This window comes from Halichoerus grypus, chromosome 2 (genome assembly GCF_964656455.1).
Source record: "Halichoerus grypus chromosome 2, mHalGry1.hap1.1, whole genome shotgun sequence".
NCBI lineage: Eukaryota > Metazoa > Chordata > Mammalia > Carnivora > Phocidae > Halichoerus > Halichoerus grypus.
Window position 1 is genome coordinate 80,142,906 of NC_135713.1, and position 26,650 is coordinate 80,169,555.

Sequence of the window (26,650 nt, forward strand, 5' to 3'; positions counted from 1 at the left end):
CACAAGAATTAAAACTTGAGCCTTGATGGCACCAAAACCACAAACAACCAAAGAAAAAATTAACAAATGGGACTACATCAAACTCAAAAGCTTCTGCACAGCAAAACAAACAACAAAAAAACAACCTACAGAATGGGAAAAAATTTTTGCAAACCATAAATCAGATATGGGGTTAATATCCAAAATATCTAAAGAACTCAGTCAACTCCCTAACAAAAAACCAATCCAATTTAAAAATAAGCAGAAGAACTAAGCAATTTTCTAAAGAGGACATCGAAATGGCCAACAGATAGATGAAAAGATGCTTAACGTCGCTAATATCAAGGAAATGCAAGTCAAAACCACAATGCCATATCACCTCTATATCAATGGACCACTGAGTTAGCTCACATCTATTAGAATGGCTGTCATCAGGACGAGACAGTAAGTGCTGTTGAGAATGGTGAATAGAGAACCTGTATACATTGTTGGCAGCAATGTTAATTGGTCCAAACACTATGGAAAACAATATGGAGGTTCCTCAAAAAAATAAAAACAGATCTGCCCTATGATCGAACAATTACACTTCTGGGTATATACCCAAAGGAAATGAAAACAGGGTATTGAAAAGTTATCTGCACTCCCATGTTTGCCACAGCATTATTCACAAAAGCCAACATATGGAAACAACCCGAATGCCCATCAGTGGATGAGTGGGTGAAAAGGATGTAGTACATAGACACAGTGGAATGTTACTCAGTTACAAGAAAGGAAGATAGCATCCGTTTTGTGACAACATGGATGGACCTTGAGCGCATTAAAAGCAAGATAAGTCAGAGTACGTGTAGTACTATATGATATCATTTATTTGTGGATTCTAAAAAAGTTAAACCTATAAGAAAAAAAGATAGTAAAATGGTGGTTACCAGGGGATGGAGGACAGGGATAGCCGTGACAGTGTTTAAGGGTACAAACACATGACAGGTAGTAAATAAGCCATAGCGATCTGATGTACAGTATAATGAACATAGACCATAATAGTGTACTGTAATTATGTAATAAGCTAAACAATACATAAATGTATCCAAGTAACACATGGTATACTTTAGACTTAGCCAATGTTACAAATCAAATTTATTCAATAAAAAAAATTAATAAGTAAAATTTGAGCCACGAAAGCTATTAGCTTTATGCCATAAAGCACCAGCATAAATCAATGAACAGGTAGTATACTTTACCTTAGAGTTTGGTAAAAAGTAAATTAGAAATAGCAGAGCTGTTTTCTGCTTAGTTATCTGATTCCAAACTTAAAGTGTCTGATTAATGCAGACAGTGGAGCAGGTAAAAAGGAAGTCTCCTGATTTAAAGCATCTCTCAAATTAATGCTAGTTTACCTGATGCATATTTCAGATTCTTTAAGTTGTCACAGAACATTTCACACAAATAGGGTTCCCCTGACTGGAATTCAGTTCCCTGGTTTTAATCAGTTAAAGGCATCGCACTTTCCTAATCCCTGTCTCTAGATGAAGTGTGCCCTCTCCGTGCGTCCGTTTCAAATGTTAATAAAGTTTTCATTTCCAAAAGGTTCAAAACGACAGAACAAAATTCTCTCCTTTAAGAGCACGAGAATGACTTCTGTTTCTGTCTGCAGGTAGTGGAGGACATGCTGGAGGACGAGGAAGAAGAAGATGACAAAGATGACAAGGTAATTATCTTTCCCAGCACTTGGGTACCAGGGGATGGGGAAATGTAGACATGACACTGTTTTTACAGACAGTTAAAAACGGAGTTGAAGTGTTTGAGTCCAGAAAATTGGACAGTGCTGTTTATCATCCTAACAATGCCACTGCATGTTGCGAAGAAGGAGAGAGGGCTATAAATCCTCTTCGCTTTTGTCCAGAGCTGGGTCAAATATTTTTCTGCCAGGAACAAAAAAAAATAATTCAGCTTGTCTGGAACTTGATAGCTCTCGTGAAGATAACAGCAGTGACAACTGTTTTTGAAGGGCAAAAATTTGTCCTATCTTGAGTATTACAAATCAGGCTACACTTTGGAGGAAGGGAGAAGGGGGAGAAAAAGAGCAGCCTGTTTAAGTTGAACATGGATATTGTCATCTGTAATTTTCAAGGAATTGCTCAGCAAAAGAACACATGTGTGTGGGGAGGGCTCCGGAAGGCATTTAAATAATCCCAGTGCTCACGGCCCTGGCCTAGACTTGACTTGGAATGGCTCTGTGGCTCGTTGGTCAGGAAAGCCTGTTGAGAGGTTATTTTCCGATTGCTGGTTGGCATGGGAATGGTGACCACAGTAAACAAACAAACAAACAAAAACGAACAAAGAAATAGCTAGTTTTTGGGATTTCTTGCAATGGTTGTCCCCTGGGAAGAGGGGACAACTGGAGGGATGAATTAGAGTGATTTTGCACCACTGTAGTGGTGTCTGGGGTCAGAAGAAAGGCTTTTTATGGCAAGGAGGAGAGCGATGCTGGTTTATCAAAATCCTTGGGCATTTCTAGATAAAAAATCTAAAAAGTGCTAGAGTGAGATTGGGAGGGAAGAGAGAATATCATTCATTACTTCCAAATTAGTTAGCATATAAAACCAGATTTTGACCTTCACTGGAATCTGAGTTCTGTTAGAGTAAAGCAGTGAATTTTTTTTTAATAAAGGAGAACAACAGTGTATCTTAATTTATGCCCTTGACCTTTGATTCTAGTAGAGATGTACAGTTATATCCTGGTATAAGAATTTGCATGTTGGAAGCAAGCTTTAGAAATGTAAAAAAAAAAAAAAAAAAAAAAAAATTCACAGTGATTAGTCAAACTCCCAAATGATTTTTTTCTTGACTAATATTCAATGCTACAAGGAAAATAAAAACATAGACATACACATACACACCTTCTCCCTTCTAATGCCATTCCAAACATTTTGAAATTGATAGAGCTTTTAGGTGAAATTTTTCTTCTGTACATCATTTAGTCATTAGCGACATCATCAAATATACACTAACAAAATCTCCTTTCTACAAAAACACATATATGCTTGTTTTTAATGTTAAATAACATGAACATACACTTCTGGCAATAAATGATATGATTTATTGTTAAGGTCAGTTGTAGAGCTGTAGAGAGCTTGTATTTTAACTCAACATGCCAGCTCTGAATCATCATTTTTCTGCTGATAAACACTGAGCTGCCATCCATTTATGGCCATTTTCCCTTGCTTGTTGCTGCTTTATTATTAAAGCCACCATAAAGATTCATTCCAGCAGCAGGCGTTCCCTCCGAAATGTTAATAAATGGAAACCCTTAGTGAAGTCTAGTACTTCAGTGTCCCTGCTTGAAGTCAACCTGTATTTTTTTTTTTTTTTAGCCAGTTTGTTGATACTCCAAACCACTCATCTCCCCTTGATGGTCATTTTTTTAATAGAGAGGATGTTAGGAATGGGAAGCGAATAACACACCTGGTTAACCAGCTCACCAAAACCTAGATGTCAAGCGGAACATGCCAGGTGGAAACAGCACGAAGCCTCTGGAGTGGCATCTATTGTAATCTAGTGTTGAGGTGTCTGAAACTGACACCCAGGTTCTAACACATTTCCAGATCTAGTTACCAAAGTTGATTGAAAGTGAGTGCTTAAATTACTGTGTGAATTCAACTGTATTCTTGTGCGCAGGATGCTGACAAACAGTGTGTTTTCCATATGAAAAGATGGTCAGCTGATTTTCATAAATCCAAGCCTTTATTCAAGTGATATATAAGGAGGCTTTTCTTTTCTACTCATAATGCAATTGATAGCATAAAAATCATATCTGAACAAAAAAGAAAATCTCAAATATAATAATTTACAAAAGACTTTCAGGGGCTTGCATAATAGAAGAATCCTAGAGTGGATGTGTTAAAATATAAAGTTTTTCCTATAAGAAATGGAAATATGAAAGGATCCTTCGAGTTTCCATTTAGCAGCCTCTGTCTCTGGACTGGTTGTCAGAGTGGTAAAAGTTGTAAGTCCTGGCTATCAGTGTGTCTGAGTGGGAGAAGGGTAATTTCCTACTTTAAAAAATTCATTGGTTCCTCTGTTTAAAGTTTGTGTATAGAGTCATGGGTAATGGAATTTCAGGAGAAAACAAATGTGTTTTTTGCCATATGAGCAGGTACTGACCTCTAGCTCTCATTATTTCTCTGTTTTCTCATATGGTATAATAGTGGGGTCAGGTCAGTGAGTCCTCTTATAGGATAAAAGTAAAAAAGATTAATAAATGTGCCAAAGCCTCACTTTAATTGAACCTGAAGCATATGTTGCAAGTATGTAAAATATGTCCCAGATGTTTCACCAGGGCTAGTTTCTTGGCTTTCCCTGATTGCCACAAGGCAGCTATTAGTCCTCTAACCTTTGGACTTGGGGGTAAATGGGGTATTACGTGGCACAGAATGAGAGCACCTGTTTTCCATTCAGCAAAGACCCCTGGCAGGCTTTGCCTAAGCCTCTCCATATGTTTTCACTTAGCAGATTGTTGGGCGATTATGAAAAGTGTCTTTCTTTAGAGCCAGCATTGATATTAGTCACTCACAATGAAAGGGCAAGTCATTGGCTACTTGACAAGGTCCGTGTGGGCATAAACTAACGTCGTTCATTTCATTTCGGCTCAAAGTGCTTTCCCTCCACATCATTATGTAGATGGCAAAGACACAGGTCCAGAAAGGTGAAGCAGACAAAGATTACAATTACTCTGCATAACAGTCGTGTGAGAGCTTTTCCTTAGTGCTGACTTCAGCACCTGGGAAGACTTTGGTTAAAGTTGGTAAAAGCTAAGTCATGATTCACCTGGATCCCCAGATCTTGAAGCTGTTCCACACCATGGCCTTTTTGTCATGTGTTCTCCCTTTTTATTAAAACAGCTGATCATTAGTCAGGTGAGGGCATGTGATGCTCAGACTTTGCCTTCATTCAAGAATCCATTGTCCACATTGGCTTTAATCTAAAATTAGGTGGCTTCTCTCTTCATCCAGTTCCATGGTTTTCACAAAGGCAGAGAATATGGATTTTAAATGGTGGGTCTTAGTTATGAATCATTGGCCTGTTAATATTTTCACTTATCTGCATTATGTAGTAGCACTCTGTGAAGGTGTGCTGGAGATGAAATTTCTCCTGAATCCAATGTTAGGAAGACATCACCCTGGGTTCTCAATTCCCTTTGTTGTAGAGCATTCTCTCTGCCATCAACCACAAAGTCACAGTTTGATCTGATTTTTGACCTGACATCAAATCCTGCCTTTGTGGTTAATAGAATGTCTTCGTAAATAAGGCTTAGCCAAATGACCCAGGTGGAGCTATCACTAAGCCATATAATAGTGTTTCTGACCATGTTATTTATGGTAATACAGTGGTCAATCTGCATAATCTAGACATCTAATTAATGAAGATCAGCTTTAGTTTTGTAGCTTAGAAAGTTTAGGCATGCTTCTCATGGTGTGTCCTACCCTTGTAATGGGATCCAGCTGCAGTATCAGGAAGCAGAAGATAGAATGCAGGTTTTCCTCAGGATAAGCATGGATTCAAATGCATGGCATACTACTAATGTTTATTGATAAAAAATATTAAAATGTTCAGGCATTTATGCTTACATTGGTTCTCCTTTTTCTTCAGCCATTAGGTCAATGTTATTGTGTTTCAAGATAACTAGATGCAATGAGTGAAACATATCTGAGTTAATTCAAAATATGCAGATTGTTTGCTTTAATTCTCAAAATCTGTGTTATCTGGTTTGATTCTCCAGCCCTAAACATGTATATAATATACCCAAGATGCATACGTCTCTGCATCTCAAATCAAGCATGGGGGGAAGGAGATAACTCTAATATGTGATAGGAGAGAAGATTTTAATCTGACAAAATGGCATTTTCTGGTTATATTCAATGAAATAATTACATGGTGGAGAAGCAGATCAAAGCTTTGGAGAAAGGCAGGGAAAGAGGAGTCAAGAAAAAAAATTCTTAAAAAGAAATCTTAACTCACATTTAACTGCAATAGCATTATATTAGTTTATTGGTTTCCTACTACTGCATAACAAATGGCCACAAACTCGGAGGCTTAAAACAAACCATATGTATTAGCTCTCAGTGGGTAGGTCAGAAGTGTAGGCATGGCTCAACTGGATTCTCTGCTCAGAGTCTAACACTTAAGGCATCCGTCAGGCTGAGTTCTCATCTGAGGCTCTGCAGAAGAATCCACTTCCAAGCTCACTTGGGCTGTTGGTAGAATTCAATTCCTTGTATTGGGAGGACTGAGGCCCTTGTTTTTCTTGTTGGCTTTTCACTCCTAGCGGTCACTTTCCATGGTCCCTTCCATCTTTATATCCATCAATGGAGAATCTCCCTTCTGTCAGATCTGTCTCACACGTGAACTCTCTTTCTTCAGGAAGAGCCTAGTCCCTCTTAAGGGTTCATCTGATTAGGTCAGGCTCACGAAAGGTAATCCTTTCTTAAAGTCCACTGTGCCACATAACATAACCTAATCATGGGATGACCATTCCATTGTATTCTTAATTCCCTTCACATACAAGGGGAGGGGATTATATTAACAGGAAGTGGGAATCTTGGCAGTCATCTTAGAATTCTGCCTACTACAATCATCTGGACCCACTAGTTCCAATTTATTTTAAAATGGGGAAATTGTGCTTCAGGCAAACATAGGTGCATTGCCAAAGGTGATATGGACAATAAGTGGTAGAGCCAGGGCTGACAGTCAGGTTTTCCAAGTTTGGCATCTTTACCATTCCTAAAAACTAAGTTTTCTGGGAGAATAAATATCAAAGAACAGATACAAATTACCTTAGACCTGATGTTCAGGTATTCTGGTAGCATAATCAGGAGCTCTTTACTTCCAGGTTTCCAGTTCTTCACACTGTTTTCCTGTACTTTCAGCCCTTTCCCACTATCCCAGCTAAGCCGTGATGTGGTGGGCAGAATAATAACCCCTCAAAGATGTTCTCATCCTAATCCCTGGAACCTCTATTACACTACATGGCAAAGAGGCGCTGAGGTAGCCCATGAGGTGAAGGTTGCTAATCAGCTGACCTTATAATAGGATTATGCTGGATTATCTGAGTGCACCCGATATAATAGTAAGTGTCCTTAAAAGTCTAAGGGGCCATCAAAGCGGCCACCACTTGCGCAGCTATGGCCCAAACCAGCACTGGGGACCTTCCTGGCCAGAAGGGAGAGCTGCTGAGACATCTGGAGGGCCTGAAGGTAGAGGTCCTCCAGGTGCAAGTCACCAGCATGATGGGCAGTGCAGGGTCCAAGGTCTCCAAGATCTGAGCTGTCTGCAAGCCCCTCACCCTTGTTCTCACGATCATTCACTGGACTCAGAAAGAGAACCTCAGGAAGTTCTGCAGTCCAAGAAAGGGTGCACGCCCCGTACCAAGCACTAGGAGAAGCTAAAGACCAAGAAACAGCAGCAGAAGGAGCAGCTGTACAGCACCCAGTGTGGGGCCGGATGGAGTCAAGGCCAGAGCCCTGGCATTAACACAACAAACTGATGGGGAGCAGGGTGGGGTTAGAGGGTTGAGCTGCTATCCGGGCCTTGAAGATGGAGGAAGGTGGCCACAAACCAAGAAATGTGGGTAGCCTTTAGAAGCTGGAAAGAGCAAGGAAATGGATTCTCCCGTAGAGCTTCCAGAAAAAAATACAGCCCTGCCCACATCTTGATTTTAGCCCGCTGAGATGCATTTCTGACTTCTAGACTGCAGAACTGTAAGTTAATAAATTTGTGTTGTTTAAGCCACTAGGTTTATCCATTATAGCAGCAGTAGGAACTCATACAGGTGCCTTCCAACTGCATTTTCCACACTTCTAAAATAATAGTACCTTTTAAAGCACAAGATCTGAGCTCCTAATTTTTTCCTTATTAATCCTACTTCTCTGTATGAATATGGCTACACAGTTTTTCATTCACTATGGAAACTAGGAACGGTATAACAAAGCAAATATTTTTATCCAAATTGCCTTAGTTTTTATTCAGAAAACCTTGTCCAGAAATAAGAGTGGGTTTGTACCCATGTCTGTGCTCTTGATTGCTTTCCTGTTTAGGAGCCTGTATTCTTCAATGGTGAGTGCAGCACCAAGTCATGGTTAACTTGCTTTTTCCACAGAATTTCACTTCTTCAGAACATTCATTCTATTCCTCAAAATATTTCACTCAATAAAGCGCCAGGGCAGAGGGTATTAGCCCTACTCAGGTCACAGACCTTTTGAAAATCTGAAGAAAGCTGTAGACTTTTTCCCCAGGAAAAAAAAAAAACCAAAAAACACATAAACATACAAAAAACTTTTTCATGCCTTTTTTATTGCAATGGAAATAGAATTATTTTACAGAGACTATAAAGTTTCTTTATTAAGTCATATCTCTGTGGCTCACTACCTTCCTCTTGACATTAATGCCTATTTTCCTCAAACACCTGAGATAAATGCAAATTTTCCAAGTAAAAATAAAGTTTAGTTCAGCTCAGAAGTAAGCTTCTACAAGAAGGCTGATGTTTGGCTTTGATATTGAAATTATGGAGTGGTTTTTGACACAACAATAGGCTTGTTATTTTTGACATCTGTTTGACGATGACTTTTCAGTTGCATGGCAGAGTACTTGCTTAAAACATTGACTTGGCAAGAGAAAACAGTAGCAAACAGAATGGGAGCTGCCGTGGCTTTATTAGGTCAAGGTTAAGCACAGAGGAATTTCTCCAGTTCTCCAAAGTCCTTGTTGAATTCATATTCTTTTGTGCTGAGGAGATCATCTCTTAAAACGTTTGCATCATTAATAAAAAAAAAAAATGTTCACAGTTCCGTGAGGTCATTGGAGACAGAATTCGCTTTTAAAAAGTTATCTAACGATTCCAACTGTCTGTGGGTTTCTACCTGTAAACAAATGGAAAGATTTGTCACTCCTCGTTCCAGTTTCCAGAAGCATTTCTTCAGCCTTGGAATGTGTAGACAAATGCCCCCAACATGCCCTTCCAGCATGGCAGTAGAGCGAAAAGAATTGAAATAGGAAGATGTAGTTGGATAATTTGGCAAGAATAGCCATCAAGTAAAACAAACTATGAATGGACTCTTTCCTGTTGCTTTATTCTAATCATTGGATTTCCTTTGCTTCAGAAAAGCAGAACTTGTATTTGAAAGCCAATCACATGTTTCAAGACAGGACCTCTGGAAAGCTAGTTAACGTCTATATTGCAGCAATGAACTTACTCTTAGACTCCCATTTCTTGACAAAACCTCTTGAAATAGTGTGTCAGTCCTGGCTCTCAAGAGGTTGACAGCATTTGTAGAAATAGACACAATTTTTTCAGGATCCCTGGCAGAATCGTTGACACTGGCTGACACCACTGCATGTTGAGATGAGGAGCATGTTTCTTCACCAAAGCAGCAGAACCAGATGTGTTGCCAAGCATCACAGATGCTCTGTCGGAGCCCAGAGTGCCAAGATTTTTATTCTGCCTGAAGATTTATTTGGCAAAGAAATTCTTCACCATGTTAAAGGCATTGACTCTGCAGATTCTAAAAGAAGTTCACGACGGAGGAATTCTTTGATTGTAAGAACTTGCCAACAGGAGTTGGCTAAGCAAATAGAGGTATCAGTTTGTATCGTTACATGCAAAAGGGAGATATTAGAGAAATGTCAGAAATTCTGTAGTGTTGACATCAATTGATGAGAATACAACTTGAAGAAATGTATGGCTTCACCAAAATATTTCCAGTGACATGGGTTATTTTGCTTGGTGGTATGATGAACACAAAAAATATTTTAATACAAGTCTTTTTTTTTCCCCTTGGGGAAAATCCAAAGCCAGGTAAAGTCCTGATCTTTAATAACCAAAATGTTTTTATATAAAGGAAAAGATCCACAATGTCTAATAGATTTTCAGAATAGGCAGCCTGAGCTACTCCCTTTAATGTTATTGGTTGCATGCTTCCATTGGCCAGAATCCTGCACTTCCTGTGTTCCATCACACTCCAGAATTAATAGAAAATCAATAGATATGAAAACCTCATGGTACTGTTTTTTTCCTTTGAAATTTTCCAACTTAAGCTAGACTCAAAGTAAACAAAGATGTATGGCTATAACCATGTTAGCAGGGTGTGTTTTCTCAGATTCCTATCAATAGCAAACTATGCTAGGGGTCTAAACCTGGTGGTAACAATATTACCTGTCTCCTTACTTTTGGTAACAGATTGCTCTCTGTTCAAAATATTCCTCGCTGCCTACCAATCTCAGTCATGGCCGTGTAACTCACTCTGGCTGACCCATGCCACTTCCCAGCCAAAAGCTCAAGAGCTATCCTCGGCTCTGCCATCTCTCTTTTCCTTCTGAAACATAGCTGTAACTATCCACATAGGAGATCCTTCTTTAGCTTGAGTTCTAGAATAAAGATAATGTGGAGCCAACCCAGAAGGGCACGTAATATGAACAAAAAATAAACCCAACCCTTGTTTTTAGGAGCCTTTATGATTTTGAGGTCTTTGTTGCTGCAACATAATTTAGTCCAGGCTGATGGATACAACATCATCCCATATTACTCTGTGTGAATCAATGTGAATCAATTATAATTTGAAATAAAACAGGAGCTTTTAAATAAAACTAATCAGGGTCTCAGAAAGGAAAATCTAAAATACTTTTTTCTTCCTAAAAGCACAGATCTATCTGCAGCCCTTGAGGCTCAATCTCAGATACAGGTTGAACCATTTTGCTGTTAGGGCTCTCTCATTGAAAAAATGATTTATTTTTCCCATAAGCTTATAGTGAGGACAAGACACTGGGTAGACAAAGATAAATATGGGCCTTTTAGGAGTCACTGCCTGGTGGGACCCTTGATTATGTAAACTAATAATTATGATACGGTGAGAAAAATGTTACAATAAAGTTAAAAAGAGTTTGGGAAAAACAGAAAGATGACCGTCTTCACAGAATTGGCAGCAAATGTTGCACAGAGGAGGTGGCATTTAGTTTAGGTCTTGAGGGATGAATGAGAATGTACAAGGAAGTGTGATTTGTAAAGTCAAGGAGGATGTGGCACAGTAGGAGCATAATGTGGAGGACAATGACACTGGGAAAGGTAAATTTAAGGTTGTGAAGGCTTTAGCCATCATCTAAGGAATCTGAATTATCTTCAAGCCATGAGGAATCAGAGGCAGTTCTAAAATAGGGAATTGTCATGATGACATTTGTGCTTTTAGAAGAAAACTCTGGCAAGAGGCAGGCGATAGAATAAGAAGGAAATGAGACTTTAAGTAGAGAAATATGCTAGGAGGTGCCATGGTTGCCCCAACAAGAAATAATGGCAGCCTGCGCTAAAACAGCAATCATGATAATAAGAAAGAAACAAATCTGAGAGATAGTTTTAATAGTAAATGTAATAAGATTCTTGAAACAATTTATGTTGTATAGAATAAGGGAAGACTATAAGATGCCTGGTTGAGATATCCTTATATTTGTGTAGCCTTCACATGTTTCAAAGTACCTCCCCTTCTGTACCTTAATTTAATGTTCGCAATAACTCTGCGTATTGGCTTATCAGTTATCATTCCCAAGCTTCAGTATCAGGAAGATTAACTTGGCTAATGGGGAAGTAGCTAAGATTAGAAACCAGATAATGTGACTAAAATAGAAAAGTAGTTGAGCCTAAAAACAAGTTAACTTAATCTAAGAAGAAGCTAAGTCTAGGAATTAGGTAACTTGCCTAATGATGAAGAAACTGAGATCAGGAAACAAACCCTCTAATTAACTTTCCTTCCTGGTCATGTTGTAGCAAAGCCTGTTGACCCACCTAGAGATGACACCTCGGTCACTTGGTATGCAATTTTGCATAGTCATCACCCGTTCTGGTCAGTATAGACAGAGAGTGTCATCTGTGCCTACCCATCCCTCTCCTTCCTGGGCACTAGGTCTTGAGAGAGAGCATTTGGAAAAATGATGGCAACAGGTCCATATTCAGTGCCTTTTCCCCATTCAGTGTGCTTTTACTAAGTAAACACAGATCCAATGTGGAAGCAAGAAGTATCCATGTAAAAGGAGGCAGAATATTTTTGATACCTCAAAAGTGGGTTCAGAGGGAAAGGCATATAGTAACCATGCTGATTCTGGCTTTGATCTAAGAGTCTTAAGGAAAATATGATGCAGGAGGATCATAGGTGAGTTGAGAAGCACCTTCTCTTGTCACTATTTTTTAAAATGAGAAGACTGGGGGCGCCTGGATGGTTCAGTCGTTAAGCGTCTGCCTTCGGCTCAGGTCATGGTCCCAGGGTCCTGGGATCGAGTCCCGCATCGGGCTCCCTGCTCAGCGGGAGACCTGCTTCTCCCTCTCCCACTCCCCCTGCTTGTGTTCCCTCTCTCGCTGTGTCTCTCTCTGTCAAATAAATAAATAAAATCTTTAAAAAAAAAAAAAAAGATTTTATTTGACAGAGAGAGACACAGCGAGAGAGGGAACACAAGCAGGGGGAGGGGGAGAGGGAGAAGCAGGCTTCCCGCGGAGCAGGGAGCCCGATGCGGGGCTCGATTCCAGGACCCTGAGATCATGACCTGAGCCGAAGGCAGACGCTTAACGACTGAGCCACCCAGGCGCCCCTGTCAAATAAAATCTTTAAATAAATAAATAAATGAATGAATGAATGAACGAATGAAATGAAAAGACTGAAACCTCTGAGACATAAAGTAACTCACTCAAAGTCACAAAAGAAGTGAAACAACCAAACTCCAAACTTTACTCTGCCTCCAAAGTCCACCATTTTTTGTATAACAGTCTCCCCATACAGCCCCCCCCTCCAAAAAAACATACTTAGTGATCTAAAGCAATAATTTACCATTCCTTATTATTCAATGGGTTGATGGGCTCACCTGGGCAGTTCCTACTTGAATCTCTTTTGTGGGTCTAGCGAGATGTCTGGGGTTTTGGTCCTCTAAGGGTGGATGTAGGCTGGACATTCAAGATGGCTCAGTCAGAAGACTGGAGGTTGTTGCTGGCTTCTCATAACATGGCAGCTCAGTTCTGAGAGGGAGAAGCGATCCAAAAGTGAGTGTTTCAAGAGACCAAGCAGAACTGCAAGGCTTCTTATGATATAGCCTTGGAAGTCCCAGAATGTCCCTTCTGTCATGTTCTGTTGGTCAAGCAAGTCATTAAGACCAGCCCAGATTCCAGGAGAGGATGAATTCAGTTCTACCTCTTAATCAGGAGTGTCAGGGTCCTATTGCATAAGAATCTAAGGGATGGGAGATATGCGGCCATCTTTGGAAAATAAAATCAGCCACCATGTCTAAAGAGGAAAAGCTTCTAATAGATGTCCTGTAGCTTTAAGGAATATGAAGCCTGTTGCCTAACTGGAGAATATCTTTTTATCTAAGGTTTATCAGCACATAGTACTCGATTAGGTTATATCTCAAAAATTAAACAAGCATAGCACCTTCAAATTGCCAAGTATATCCAAATCTTATCCTATGTATGTTTATTTCACTTTCTTTTTAAATTTTTTATTGTTATGTTAATCACCGTACATTACATCATTAGTTTTTGATGTAGTCCTCCATGATTCATTGTTTGTGCATAACACCCAGTGCTCCATGCAGAATGTGCCCTCTTTAATACCCATCACCAGGCTAACCCATCCTCCTACCGCCCTCCCCTCTAGAACCCTCAGTTTGTTTTTCAGAGTCCATCGTCTCTCATGGTTCGTCTCCCCCTCCGATTTCCCCCCCTTCATTCTTCCCCTCCTGCTATCTTCTTCTTCTTTTTTTTTTTTCTTAACATACATTGCATTATTTGTTTCAGAGGTACAGATCTGTGATTCAACAGTCTTGCACAATTCACAGCACTCACCATAGCACATACCCTCCCCAGTGTCTATCACCCAGCCACCCCATCCCTCTCACCCCACCCTCCACTCCAGCAACCCTCAGTTTGTTTCCTGAGATTAAGAATTCCTCATATCAGTGAGGTCATATGATACATGTCTTTCTCTGCTTGACTTACTTTGACTCCGCCCAAAACTGCTAGAACTCATACAGGAATTCAGTAAAGTGGCAGGATATAAAATCAATGCACAGAAATCAGTGGCATTCCTATACACCAACAACAAGATAGAAGAAAGAGAAATTAAGGAGTCGATCCCATTTACAATTGCACCCAAAACCATAAGATACCTAGGAATAAATCTAACCAAAGAGGCAAAGGATCTGTACTCAGAAAACTATAAAATACTCATGAAAGAAATTGAGGAAGACACAAAGAAATGGAAAAACATTCCATGCTCGTGGATTGGAAGAACAAATATTGTGAAGATGTCAATGCTACCTAGAGCAATCTACACATTCAATGCAATCCCCATCAAAATACCATCCACTTTTTTCAAAGAAATGGAACAAATAATCCTAAAATTTGTATGGAACCAGAAAAGACCCCAAATAGCCAGAGGAATGTTGAAAAAGAAAAGCAAAGCTGGCGGCATCACAATTCCGGACTTCCAGCTCTATCACTTTTTGTTTTTGGTTTAAAAGTTGAGAAGCAACAAAGGACCAACTGAATTGTCATTCTCTACTTCACTAAAACTTCAAAGTGCTACCTAAATCTCCCTTCTTCTGCTTTATCCATAGATAAGGATGCAGTCCAAAAATTCCACCATCTAGCTGAACTCTCTATTGAAGCTAGTTGGTGGGTAGAAAGGAGTCATAAAAAATCCTTTTTAAATTCCTCTTCAAACTATAATGGACATCCATTGTCCTCCACCAATGAAGGAGGACAAGACGCCACTGTCCTGTGTCCTAGAAGTCAGGCTGTACTTGTTCTGAGTGGCTGTCAGAAATAGAAAGTCAAGCGAGAAAAGGAGATGGCAGAATGCTTCCTTCTTAAAACATAGGGGTTTCTCCTTTTTAGAAAATGTAATTTGAAATTGCCAACAGTTCACATCTGGTATTTTACTAATTTGTTCAAGGACATTTCTCAGAGGATTTAAAAGATCACTAATATGTCTAAGACTTTGGATGTACAAACTCTAAGTAGCTCGGTCAACACTCTTTTCCAGGATCGCTGGAGCTAATGTTTTTCTGCTGGAGTGAGGAAGCATTATGTGGATATTAAAATCAATATTCAGCACCTTATGCACATATATGCTATTTCCTGGTTCCGGTATCTTGACCATGTATTCTGATCAGCAATGATTTGGGAATGGGGACAGCATCTGTATTCTCTGCAATTACATACAAAAATATTTTGGAGACGTACAAGGCAGTATAATAAACGAATATACAGCTGTTGCAGCCTGATAATGTAAGATTTTATTGATTATCCAACAGAGTAACCACCCTGGGTATTAGGCTTGCTTGTCACAACCTTCAGTGCCTGGGGTAGTTGAACAAGTTCTTTTTTTCCACTGAGCTGACCTCAAAGTCACATAGTTTCTGAATCAAGGTCCTCAGATTTCATACTTTGGCAATTTCTTTCCTTTCTAATGGGGTATATTAGAGAAAATGTGTCACCTTTTGCACCATGTAATACCAAATCAGATCAGAATTCATGCACAATTATGTCAGTGGAAATCTAATAGTACAGGCTAGCTTATCTCTAGATAACACATGGAAAATAAACTTCCACAACTGACAGATTTACTTGATTTTTTTTTCAGATAGGTTATTTGTAAGTAATCGAGCTAAAGAATGTAACTGGATTATTTTCCATACTATAAAAAAAAAAAAAAAAAAGACTCTCAACCGTAAAATGGTTGCTAAGTATTCAAGCTCTGTCACTCTGCCTCCCCCCACCCCTTTTTCTTTGAAAAAGTTCCTGGATAATGAATGCAAAGAAAGAACAAAAAAAAATTTTTTTGCATTAGCTATATTTATTAAGAGAACTAACAACTTTAGGAAAACAAAATTTACATAAAACACTTATGTAAAAATAACATTCATTGATAGTTAATGGCATTTAAGTAACACAGGTTAGGTGGTAGTCTACCTGGGAATGATATTAGGCTGCCTAAAAAGCATTCATCTGTGTTTCTCTTTTATAATCAGAAAAAGTCAAAGCCCATCACTAATCTGAAGTCATCTTGAAACCAATTAAAATAATTTAAGATAAGTTGTGCTGCAAATGTGCTTTTTAAGTGTTTTAGACTTAGGATGTCTTAGGGATGTTGTAACCCCTTTTTAATGTTACTATTTATATATAACTACCATGTGTATAGTATTACACCTTTAATGCACTGTATTAGCTGTCACTTGAAATTAAGTGCAAGCATGTTCTTTTTTGGCCTTCAGTTTCTCCTACATTAAACGTTTAAATAATGGTAACAGTAGTAAAAGGGTGGGTAGCTTTCCCAATGGAAACTCACTTCTGCATCTGGTTGGGTTGTGTTCGGGTTTCTACACGAAAGATATCGTAATATCAGAATCTCTCAGTGTTTACACACCTGGTATCCAGAACTCTACCTGATGTCTTTTCTCAGGAAATTAATGGAATCAAAGCTTATGGTAGGCATGTTTGATAAATAGACCTTGTCTGTAGAGATCTGGTGATAATTCCATCAAAATTTGTCCCTAGTTGATCATATATCTATGCATTTTTATATCTTTGTGGTTTTCTTCACCAACTCTGTGCTTGCTTCAGTGCCTTCATTAGAAGGTCAGGGTCTGAGGATTTAGTAATTCACCTTGAAAATATACTATAAGTTGAATGTATCAAGCATGAGTTTTCTCCACTCAGCATGAATTTTATAGCATTAAAAAAAGGCAAACCCATAGCTAAAATTTTGATACTTGTTTTTCATTTATATGAAGTAAATAGATGCTTACTGATTTCAGGGTTTTTTTGTTTGTTTCCATAAGTCATGTTTGTTTTTTATTTTATAATGATATTTTACAGACTTTTCTCCATGATGATGAAATTGTGCATTTTCCAAACATACAAAACAATTAGTTTTAATACAAGAGACTATCCAGATGGGAGCTACTTGGAAGGGTTATAGCTTCTACTAAAACAATTGATATGAGAATTAAAATTCCTTGTATTTATTTCTAAATATTTCTTTTCCCACAATTTAAATCATAACAATAGGACTTCCTGTGTGAATCTTTTCCCATAACAAGTGAAAGTAATATGCTAGAAAGAGATCAGTTTTTATTTTATAAGGGTTGACCAGCGTTGTCACCTGTAAGTGTGTTTGCATCTAGTTGCATACTCATAGCACAGAAATGAGGGGGGAAATATTCTGATTAAGAAAAAAAGAACCAAGATATGATATTTTTCTCATATTCAGGATGAATGATTCATTCAATTAATTCATTTGTTCACATAGTCATGCATGCATGCATGTAATAAATATTTGTGTACCTATGACAAATGTCTGTTCTTGCATCCTATGTGGACACATTTTAAGAAAATAGTGAGATTTCTTTTCCTTCCTTCACCATCAATCTCAGACATGCTCTACATCTGTTGCCTCCATTTACTCCCCTCTGTTGTTCAATCTTAATTCTTCCCTTCGTGGCTTCCATTTATAACACTGTACTAAACTTGTTCCCCGAAGACATTAATAACCTCACTGGATCTTCCACCTTCTCAGTGCATTTAGCTCAATGCTATCTTAACCACCATTTAATATCCTCTTCCATCTCCCTGTGCGCTCAGGTTTTTTTTTTTACTCTAACACTTCAGTTTTCATCTTTTGTGTCCAGTGTTTGGGTATCTCCCAATTTTGTTCTTTCTTAAAGAACTAATCTATGGCCACAATTTTAACTATCCCTTAGCATAACTCCAAAATCTTTACTTTCATGCAACAAGTATTATGTACTTGTAACGTTCAAAGCACTTATGCTATGTGCTCTGAAGGGTACAAAGAGAAATGAGACCTAATTCCTCTACTCAAGGAGCTAAACCTTTGTGGTTATGCCTTTTGTCCCACGTCTGTTGTGTCTTTCCACCCTTTTGGACATTGAAAGTTGTCTCAACATAAGCCCAAACTCCGTATATTTCGATCTGAACTTGTATTCTTCCTCTCAAAATAGCTTCCTTTTGTAGCTAACGGATTTCTACCAGTAGCACAGTATTTTACTCACGAAGGTGCAAAAACTCAAACCATCTTTTGATGGTTCTCTCTAATCTGTAATAAAAATTCCATAGATTGGGCAGTGTACTATTCCTTACTTTGTACCTTCCTCTTAGATTCTGGATATGCTCTGCCTTGCTATCTACATGAAAGGCCCTCTCTGCTTATTTAAGACCCATTTACCCTTTAAAATGCAACTGGAATCTGCTCCCCTCCCTGCATCCTGTCAATTAACTCTTTAGCCAATAGTGAACTGTATTTCAAAACATATAATCATGTACTTGTTCTCCTCAGTTGATATTCATCTATTTTTTCCCTTCCATTTTTTCTTTTTTTGAAATTACACACCCTGTGCTGAGTGCCTCACATGCATCATCTCATTTCTTGTTCATGACAACCCTATCAAATAGGTTCTATCATCTGTGCTAGGCTAAGCGACTTGTACAAAGTCACAGATAAAGATTGAAGCTAGAACTCACTTCTATCTAGACTCCAAAGCTCATGAGTTAAACCATTGTGGCACATTCTTATGACATTTACATATTAATTATTAATTCATGATCTTATTCCATTTTAATGTGTCCTGTCTCCACAAAAACATTATAAACTCTAGTGACAGAAACTGAAGGGTATAACACATATTATGCACAATGGTATACAAATAGTGAGCATTTGGTTAAATACTCAGGGAAGAGAAAGTCATATGTGTATGAGTGGAAAACAGCAATTCAGGTATCACAGAGTCCCATAACTACTCCAACTAACCATGTTGTATACTGGATAGTACTTAGTAAAATAAACGTGATTGTCATATCATCTTCACTTTGCCAATACCTTTCTGATCCCTTGTCTAACATTTACACCTCCCATATGGAAACAATTGGATCTACCTATGCCAGTATAATAGAAAAAGGAGCTTTCTGTTCCCAATGCATAGAATTTGTTCCTATCCCCATTCACTGTTCTCTGAGACCCAGTCATTGCCTGGGGTGCCTTAGATGATGCAGAGTTGAGTATGGGCCCCGTCATCACAGAGCTCCAGTGAGTTCCCATCAGTCACTCTCCTTCCCATTCCTAAAATCACCACTTGATTTCAAGTCCCCCATACCTCAAATGAACCACCTTCCAGCCACACTCATCTATAACACATTCTTATGAATACCTCCAAAAAACTCTTTAGATTTCTTGAAGCAGGGTAGCATAATGGTTAAGAGTATTGGTTCTGGAACCAGGTCTTTGTGTGATGTTAGGCAAAGTACTTCACCTCTATCCCTCTGTTTCCTCATCCATAAAATGGGGTAGTGATAGTTCCTGCCTTATAAGGATTAAATGAATAATATGAATACATATGTATAAAGCTTAGAATGATGTCTATATCACAGAACAAATTTGATAAGTATAATATTATTAGAGTGGTATTATCATTATTGTTAGCAGCAGCAGTGGTATTGATCAGTCATGGACACCCAGGAAGGTTGTCATGTTATTAAACGGAACAGAGTCTGAGTAGGGATAGATTTTAGAGGGGAAGAAATTGCTTCTGTTCTAACATGTTGAGTTTGAAATGTCACCAGGCCATCAAATGAGGTATTCCAGTAGACACTAGAAATATAAATCTGGAATTCAAAGAAGAGGTTATGGCCAGAGAGTTAAATTTGAACAGTACTAATTAGAGATAAAAGTAATTACTGAAACGGAGGCTGTTGAGAGTGTGGGGAAAAGGGCCAAGGACAGCTCTGTGGAGAATGCCTCTATTTAAGGGGCAAGACAGGATGAAGAACAGAGCATATGGCTGAGAAGGAATCATAAGAGTGGTAGGAGGGGAATCAGAAGGGTTGCTGTTATGGGAACCAAGAGTTTTGAGAAACGTAACACTAGAATAAATATGGCAAATGCTCATGGAAGATGAGAACTGAGGAAAAAAGTCATGAACATTGATGATTCAATCAGTCATGACCCTGGTGTTTGTAGTTTCCCTAGAGTGGTGACAGCAGAAAGCACAGGGTACACCAGCGGCAGCTTGCAAGGACTGCCCTTCAGAATGGTCTGACTCTGGAAGGGGAGGGGAGGAAGGACAGGAACTTAGGGCATTGGCAGGAACTTGGGATTTGTTTTCGTCATGGGGAGCTCACACTATTTTAGAAGGAACAAGTAGGGGAAGTTGCGTTTACAGAGCTAGAAGAGTGCTAGAAGGTCTCAAAAGAGACAGGTGGGTAGAAGAGCACAAGAGAAGGGATGGAATTCCGTGGTGAGATTCAGGGAGGAAAGGTGGGTGTTGAGGAGGCACATGTGGCTTCTTTCTTTCAGCAAAGTTGGAGAAATGGTCACCTGTTGTGAGTTGAAAGTTAGGGTAGGAGACTCTGGAGAAAGGAAGCAGTTTGAAAGAGCACTTGAAAGGAATGTGATAGCCAGTCAACCCCAGAATGACCAGATGGTCAAGTTAATGGTGAAGGCTCAGCTGGGGCTACATGACAGAACATGAGTATGTAACAACAAAAGCACAACAGTTCACAGCTCAACAACTGTGATTTGTACACAAACAGGATAATACAGAAAGGACATAGGACACATTGCAAAGAAAGGTGACAAGTGAAGCTAGAATTGAGTTGATGGGCTGGGGGAATGATGATATGTTGGAAGAAGGAAGCCTCTTAATCAGTGGGATAAGAAAGGCTGGCCCACCAAATGAAGATGTAAATGACAGAACTAGACTGTTGCATTACTCTAGATACTTTACATTCCCTCCCCTCTTTCTTTTCCTTCCCTTCCCTTCCCTTCCCTTCCTCCCTTTTTTCCTTTCTTCTTTCCTTACTTTTCTTTCTTCCTTCCTTCCTTTCTCTTTCTTTCTCTTTCTTTCTTTCTTTCTTTCTTTCTTTCTTTCTTTCTTTCTCTCTCTCTCTCTTTCTTTCTTCCTTCCTTCCTTCCTTCCTTCCTTCCTTCCTTCCTTCCTTCCTTTCTTTCTTTCTCTCTTTCTTTTTTTCTTCTCATTTTGCTTATAATAGAAAACTCTTCCAGGATAATAAAAAAGGATATATTCTTAAGGTAAATGTACTGGGACACTTCTAAAGGCATCAATCAGACTGTTTGGTAAGGAAAGTGGAATTTTGTTCTCCATCTTCTTTAACTTTTCACCTTTGGCTTTAGACAAAGTCTGCTTGAAAAGAAGAAGTTAAAAAAAAAAAGATGTCAAAAAGAGTTGTAAATTATAGAATGACATCTACCATGCAGTTCTTCTGTCACTCTCACTAATATTGCTTAGCATTCTGAGTTTTAAAAATAACACAGTTACTGAGATTTAAAACTCTGTGGATGCAGAATACATTTTTGAAAATAAGACTTTTTACTATGCATAGCCAATTATAGTCCACTGAGAAAATGATGTATTTTTCCAATACATTTTTATTATGTACTTAACTGACGGACCTTCCCAGCTTCTTCATAGACATTCCACTCCATCAGCCACTGTACATAATATACTTCTTAGGAATCTACTTAAATTTGTATTTACCTGTGAGGCTAGATTGGCTCCAGAGGACACAGTCCTTTTTTCCTTGAGTAAATTATACATATTTTAGAAAACTATCTAAAAACATATTTACCTCATATGGAATTCTGGTCTCAAGGGTAATTAAGACCAGTTTTTAAAAAGCATAGCCAATGCACTTTAACTCTCTCAGGTAAATAAGATATATTTTATAATCATCTAAGAACGATTTCTCTCTTCCTTTCCTTCTCTTTCCCTTCTCCTGTAACTATCACCATGCCTCTTTTATACACATATTTAGTAATTATTTCAATGTTTCCTTAGATACTGCTTTTTCTCTCAGGGGCCAGCACACCAATTACACTCTCCTTCCATTCCATGCACTGGCAACTCTACACGGAAGAGGCACAGCCTACCCTACATATCATTTCGAGGAGAGAAGTTACTTTTAAGATCCAGATTCTTCATATACAACTTCTTTGGTTTTCACATTTTAACAAGAAGTTCCAATGTTGGGGCATTTACCCATAGAGCAAGAGTAGAATTTAGAATTTCTTTTGCTAAGAGATGCCTAATAGAATGAACACTGTATTTTTTAAAAGATTGTATTCATTTATTTGAGAGAGAGTGAGAGAGCGCAAGAGTGGGAGGGTCAGAGGGAGAAGCAGACTCCCCGCTGAGCAGGAAGCCCGATGCGGGACTTGATCCCTGGACTCTGGGATCATGACCCGGGCCGAAGGCAGCCATTTAACTGACTGAGCCACCCAGGTGCCCATGAACACTGTATTTTGAGCTTGTCTTAAACATGGAAGGAATATCTGAAAGGAAATAGGCAATAACATCCTGGTAATTATTTGCAAAAGCCACTATATACCGCAATCCTTATGAAAGCCAAAGACATAAATGAAATTTCCTAGAAAAAAAAAAATGCTTTCTCATTTAGCTCTTCTGCACTTCTGAAACATCCTTTACACACTGATTTCTTTGCACAGATTGAATAATGAAGATGCTCAACCCATTCTTCCTTTGTCCTCCAAGAATATTGCAATAGTTCCCCCAGGAAGAAAGCAGTAGAAAATCCATGTGACAGTAATTGTTAAGCGGTTTGTGCTGACCACGTGAGAGTAAAACTAAAAACTTGGGGGAAAGGTATTTCCTAGAAACTGTAAGATGAATGTAACAAATAGAATAATGCCTGGTTTGTTTCTCCTCCTCTTTGCCTCTGAGGAATAATCCTTTACGTTTTGTGAGACTGGCTTCTGAAGTTGTTGTGGATAAATGTTACCACTGTATGCACTCTTCCACCGGGAGGTCAAGATTTCTACTGGTCTCTTCCTCGTCGGCGTAATTGGGACCTGAGGGTTCATCCAGCCTGTCCAAGGTCGTGCAAGCCTCTGAACCAGATCCTCTAGGTTTAGGGCTCATACAACCCTCCCTATTAAAATATTTGCAGTGATTGCTAAGCTTCAAGACGTGGATGAGGGCTTTCTGTTCGGCTGGTGGCCTAAATCCTAGTCAGCTTTCCTGTCAGATTAGTCTTACAACTCAGGTGACCACGAGTCCCGGTTTGCCCAGTGGAGTCCCAGCGTACAGCTGTTATCCTGCTGTGACTAGTAATACCGCCCAGTTTTGCTTTCACAAGTGTCTTGCTTTGGATGAGAAAGGATATGATCTCTCTCCTTGCATAGAGTTCTTTAGATGTGTTGGTACTTTTTATGTTCATGAGGAGTTACTTTTTCTTTCTTGCTACTCAGGTAAATTTGAGGAGATGAAAAAAAGACCCTGGTTTGCATCAAGAAACTCTAGGAACCATATTAAAACATAGGTTCCTCAGCTCCACCTCAAGAAATTCCTATTCAGTAAGGATGGGGTGGTTGGCAGGAATTTTTTTTTTTTCTTTTTCTTTTCTTTTTTTTTTTTACCTAGGTGATTCTTAGGCACTCTGGAGTTTGAGAACTTCGGTGTCAAGCACCGGCAAACTCAGCCTGGCTATTTGACCCCTAAACTCTGAACGCAGTCCATGCAAGGGGACATAACTCCTCAAAGGTACTCAGATGAACATAAGGTCAAGCTGCTCAGCTGAGTCCAGCCGGGTAATGCTCATGGGCTAGAACAGCCACTGTCCCCCAAGCTCGGTACCTTGTCGTGCCTGAAACTCAGGTGGTTGTTTTGGAGGAAATTTCATCGGGAAACTTCTTTCCTAAGTCTCTCGGGCCAAGTGCACAGACACTGCTTCAGACAGGTGAATTAACTGACATGCCCGAGGATGCTATTTTAAATATTTTGCAAGGTGAGTGGTGAGTATGGATTGAATCATGGTTTGTTTCTGGGAGGTGGATCCTAGAACAAAAGGCAAATCATGAAGCGAGGCAGCCCCTCCACCCTCCGTTCCTTCGCAGGCATTGTGCTGTGCGCAGTCAAGGACACATGCCATTCAGCGGTGGCGCTGCTTTGCTGACACTCTCAAAGTCATTCTTCGCTTTCGCAGCTGTCAGGGCCCTGCACACATTATGCATTCCTTCTGGGCACCTGATGCTCACATTCCACCCAGCAGGCGAAGCAGGCACCTACACAAAAGGACGCAAGGACTCTTGGCCTCCCAAAGATCGGGGCTGTGGGCCTCGCACTTATTAACCGACTGCCGTTTACATTCCCCGGGTCACTTTTATTAGGCTTTCAAGGGCACCTGCATTTGAGGGGTCTCAAAATGTTTTCTCGTCACTCTCATCTTTGCCCCCTCCTCCCACCCCACCTTGCCCCTTCTCCCGTACACTATCTTGCATGCCTGGGCTCTGTAGAAGGAAATTAAACTGTGATTTGGTATGCTAAATTACCTGAACTAAAAACTATAATTTGCAATATTATTAAGTCATCACTGTCACGGATTTCAATTTCTTTCTGTTTAAACCTCTAACTCACAGCATCGCTCTTTTTGCTTATTACTGAAAGGAGAAAAGGAGAGAGAAAAGCCCTTGGTTGCACTACTGACTGATCATATCTGTCAGGAAAGTTAAAATAGTGTGCTTCCAAGTGGTTCCTTCAGCCCAGCCAGTTTTAGTTAAAAACTCCACGTCGCTTTCACCGTGTGCTTGTTCATGCGTGAGGGTACATGGGAAAGATGTGGGGCTCCTTGGGGGCTCCGGACAGTTTGGGTCAGTTGCAGGAATTGGAAATTCCCGTATTTCTATGTCCCAAGAAACCTTGACCAGGTTTCAGTCCTGGATGATGAGGACTTTTTCTTTCTGTACTGCTATCTCCAGTCCTTTTGGCAACACCTGGATATTTTCTGTTAGCTGGCAACATTGGGTGTCTTCATGGCAGCCAGGAGCCCAATCTCCTTCTTCTGCCATATTCTCTATGTTGCTCCTTTGAATTAGGCATGAATATTTTCTGTAAGAGTGGATGAGTCAGGATAGGCGAGGTGTTGCTGCAGTAATGAATCCAAATTTTGGTAGCTTACAATCACAGGCTTTATTGCTTGTTTATAATCTTTGTCCACCTTGGCACACAGGGAGCTTTGCTCCACAGCTTTACCATCAGCCTCACCTTGGGCCCTAGGCTGACAGAGCAGCTGCTATTTGGAATATTGCCAGTTACCAGTTCTCTGAAGGAGAAAGATGGCAAAGCATGCACTGACTCTTAAAGCTTCCTCCCGGAAGCGACACAGACCACTTGTGGTCACCTTTCGTTGGCCAAAGCAAATCACTTCGAGTGGCTGGAAAAGTGCAATCCTACTGCAGGCCCAAACGAGAGAGCCAGAATATTTGTGCATGGACTTAACGATTACTACAAGCATCTAGTAGGTTCATGAGCTTAAAATAATGAAGAAAGAGAATGATCATTAAAAAGTTTGCCTACCCAAACAATGTAAGCTGAACCATTAAGAATTTAGTGCTTCTGCCCTGCACTTCAGTAACATTACAAAAGCAAGGTGCAGACCTTGGTAACTATTAAGAAACAGCAATGTTGAGATCTGATCATGGGGTCCTGTTGCTGGTGTCTCCCTCTCTGACAGCCTGGGCAGGGACCGGAGCACAAGGAGGGATGTTCTCTGTAATACATCAGCAATGATCTCGGGAACAAGGCGAGTGGTCTACTCTTTTTTTTTTATTATTATGTTAATCACCATATGTTACTTCATTAGTTTTTGATGTAGTGTTCCATGATTCATTGTTTGCATGTAACACCCAGTGCTCCATTCAGTACGTGCCCTCTTTAATACCCATAACCAGGCTAACCCATTCCCCCACCCTCCTCCCCTCTAGAACCCTCAGTTTGTTTCTCAGAGTCCATAATCTCTCATGGTTCATCTCCCCCTCTGATTTCCCCCCCTTCATTTTTCCCTCTTGCTATCTTCTTTTTTTTTTTTTTTTTTTTTAACATATAATGTATGATTTGTTTCAGAGGTACAGATCTGTGATTCAACAGTCTTATACAATTCACAGTGCTCTAGGTGGTCTACTCTTTCTGCTCTTCTCTCATTCACCAAGTCTCCACCGAAGATCTAGATTTTACCAGGTGACGGTGCCATTAGAGTAATGGTTTACTCAGGGTCTAAAGTCAGACTTCCTTAATCTAGATCCCAGCTCCATCATTTACTAGCTAAAAGACCTTGGATAGGGGTGCCTGGCTGGCTCAGTCAGTGGAGCATGCCATTCTTGATTTCAAGTTGTGAGTTCAAGCCCCATGTTGAGTGTAGAGAGTACTTAAAAATAAAATATTAAAAAAAAATACATTTTTTTTAAAAAACACCTTGGATAACCTTGGATAAATTGCTTTACCTCTCTATGGCCCCAGTTTCTTCATCTGCATAATGGATATGATAATAGTATTTACTTCATAACATGGATAAAATATATTTATAGCTCTTGGCCCAAGGCTCTATAAATGTTGTCCCTAACACGAGATCACTTACAATTTTTATATTTATTTTAATATAATATTTAAAGATTCTGAAAATTGTGGAAACTAGCTTTTTCCATTGCTTTGATAAAATATTTTAAATATTCCTCATTCTTCAAAATCAGGTTTCAAGGTACATCTTAAGTGCTAGGAGGTGCCAACAAAAAAGACACCCCTATGGGTATCTTTTGACCAGTCATCC

The 26,650-nt window shown here is 39.5% G+C and overlaps 1 protein-coding gene across 12 annotated transcripts in view; it reads left to right on the forward strand.

The window, feature by feature from the left end:
- The window catches only part of MCTP1 (multiple C2 and transmembrane domain containing 1), a 506,871-nt gene that overhangs the window by 431,731 nt on the left and 48,490 nt on the right, over positions 1-26,650 (forward strand). For all 12 annotated transcript variants that reach the window (XR_013445693.1, XM_078067054.1, XM_078067050.1 and 9 more), the window contains one exon: positions 1,631-1,684. Coding sequence is in view for 11 of the 12 variants with exons in the window: in XM_078067054.1 (XP_077923180.1) it covers positions 1,631-1,684 (54 nt within the window). In the remaining variant the exon portion in view is untranslated. The remainder of the gene's footprint in view (positions 1-1,630; positions 1,685-26,650) is intronic.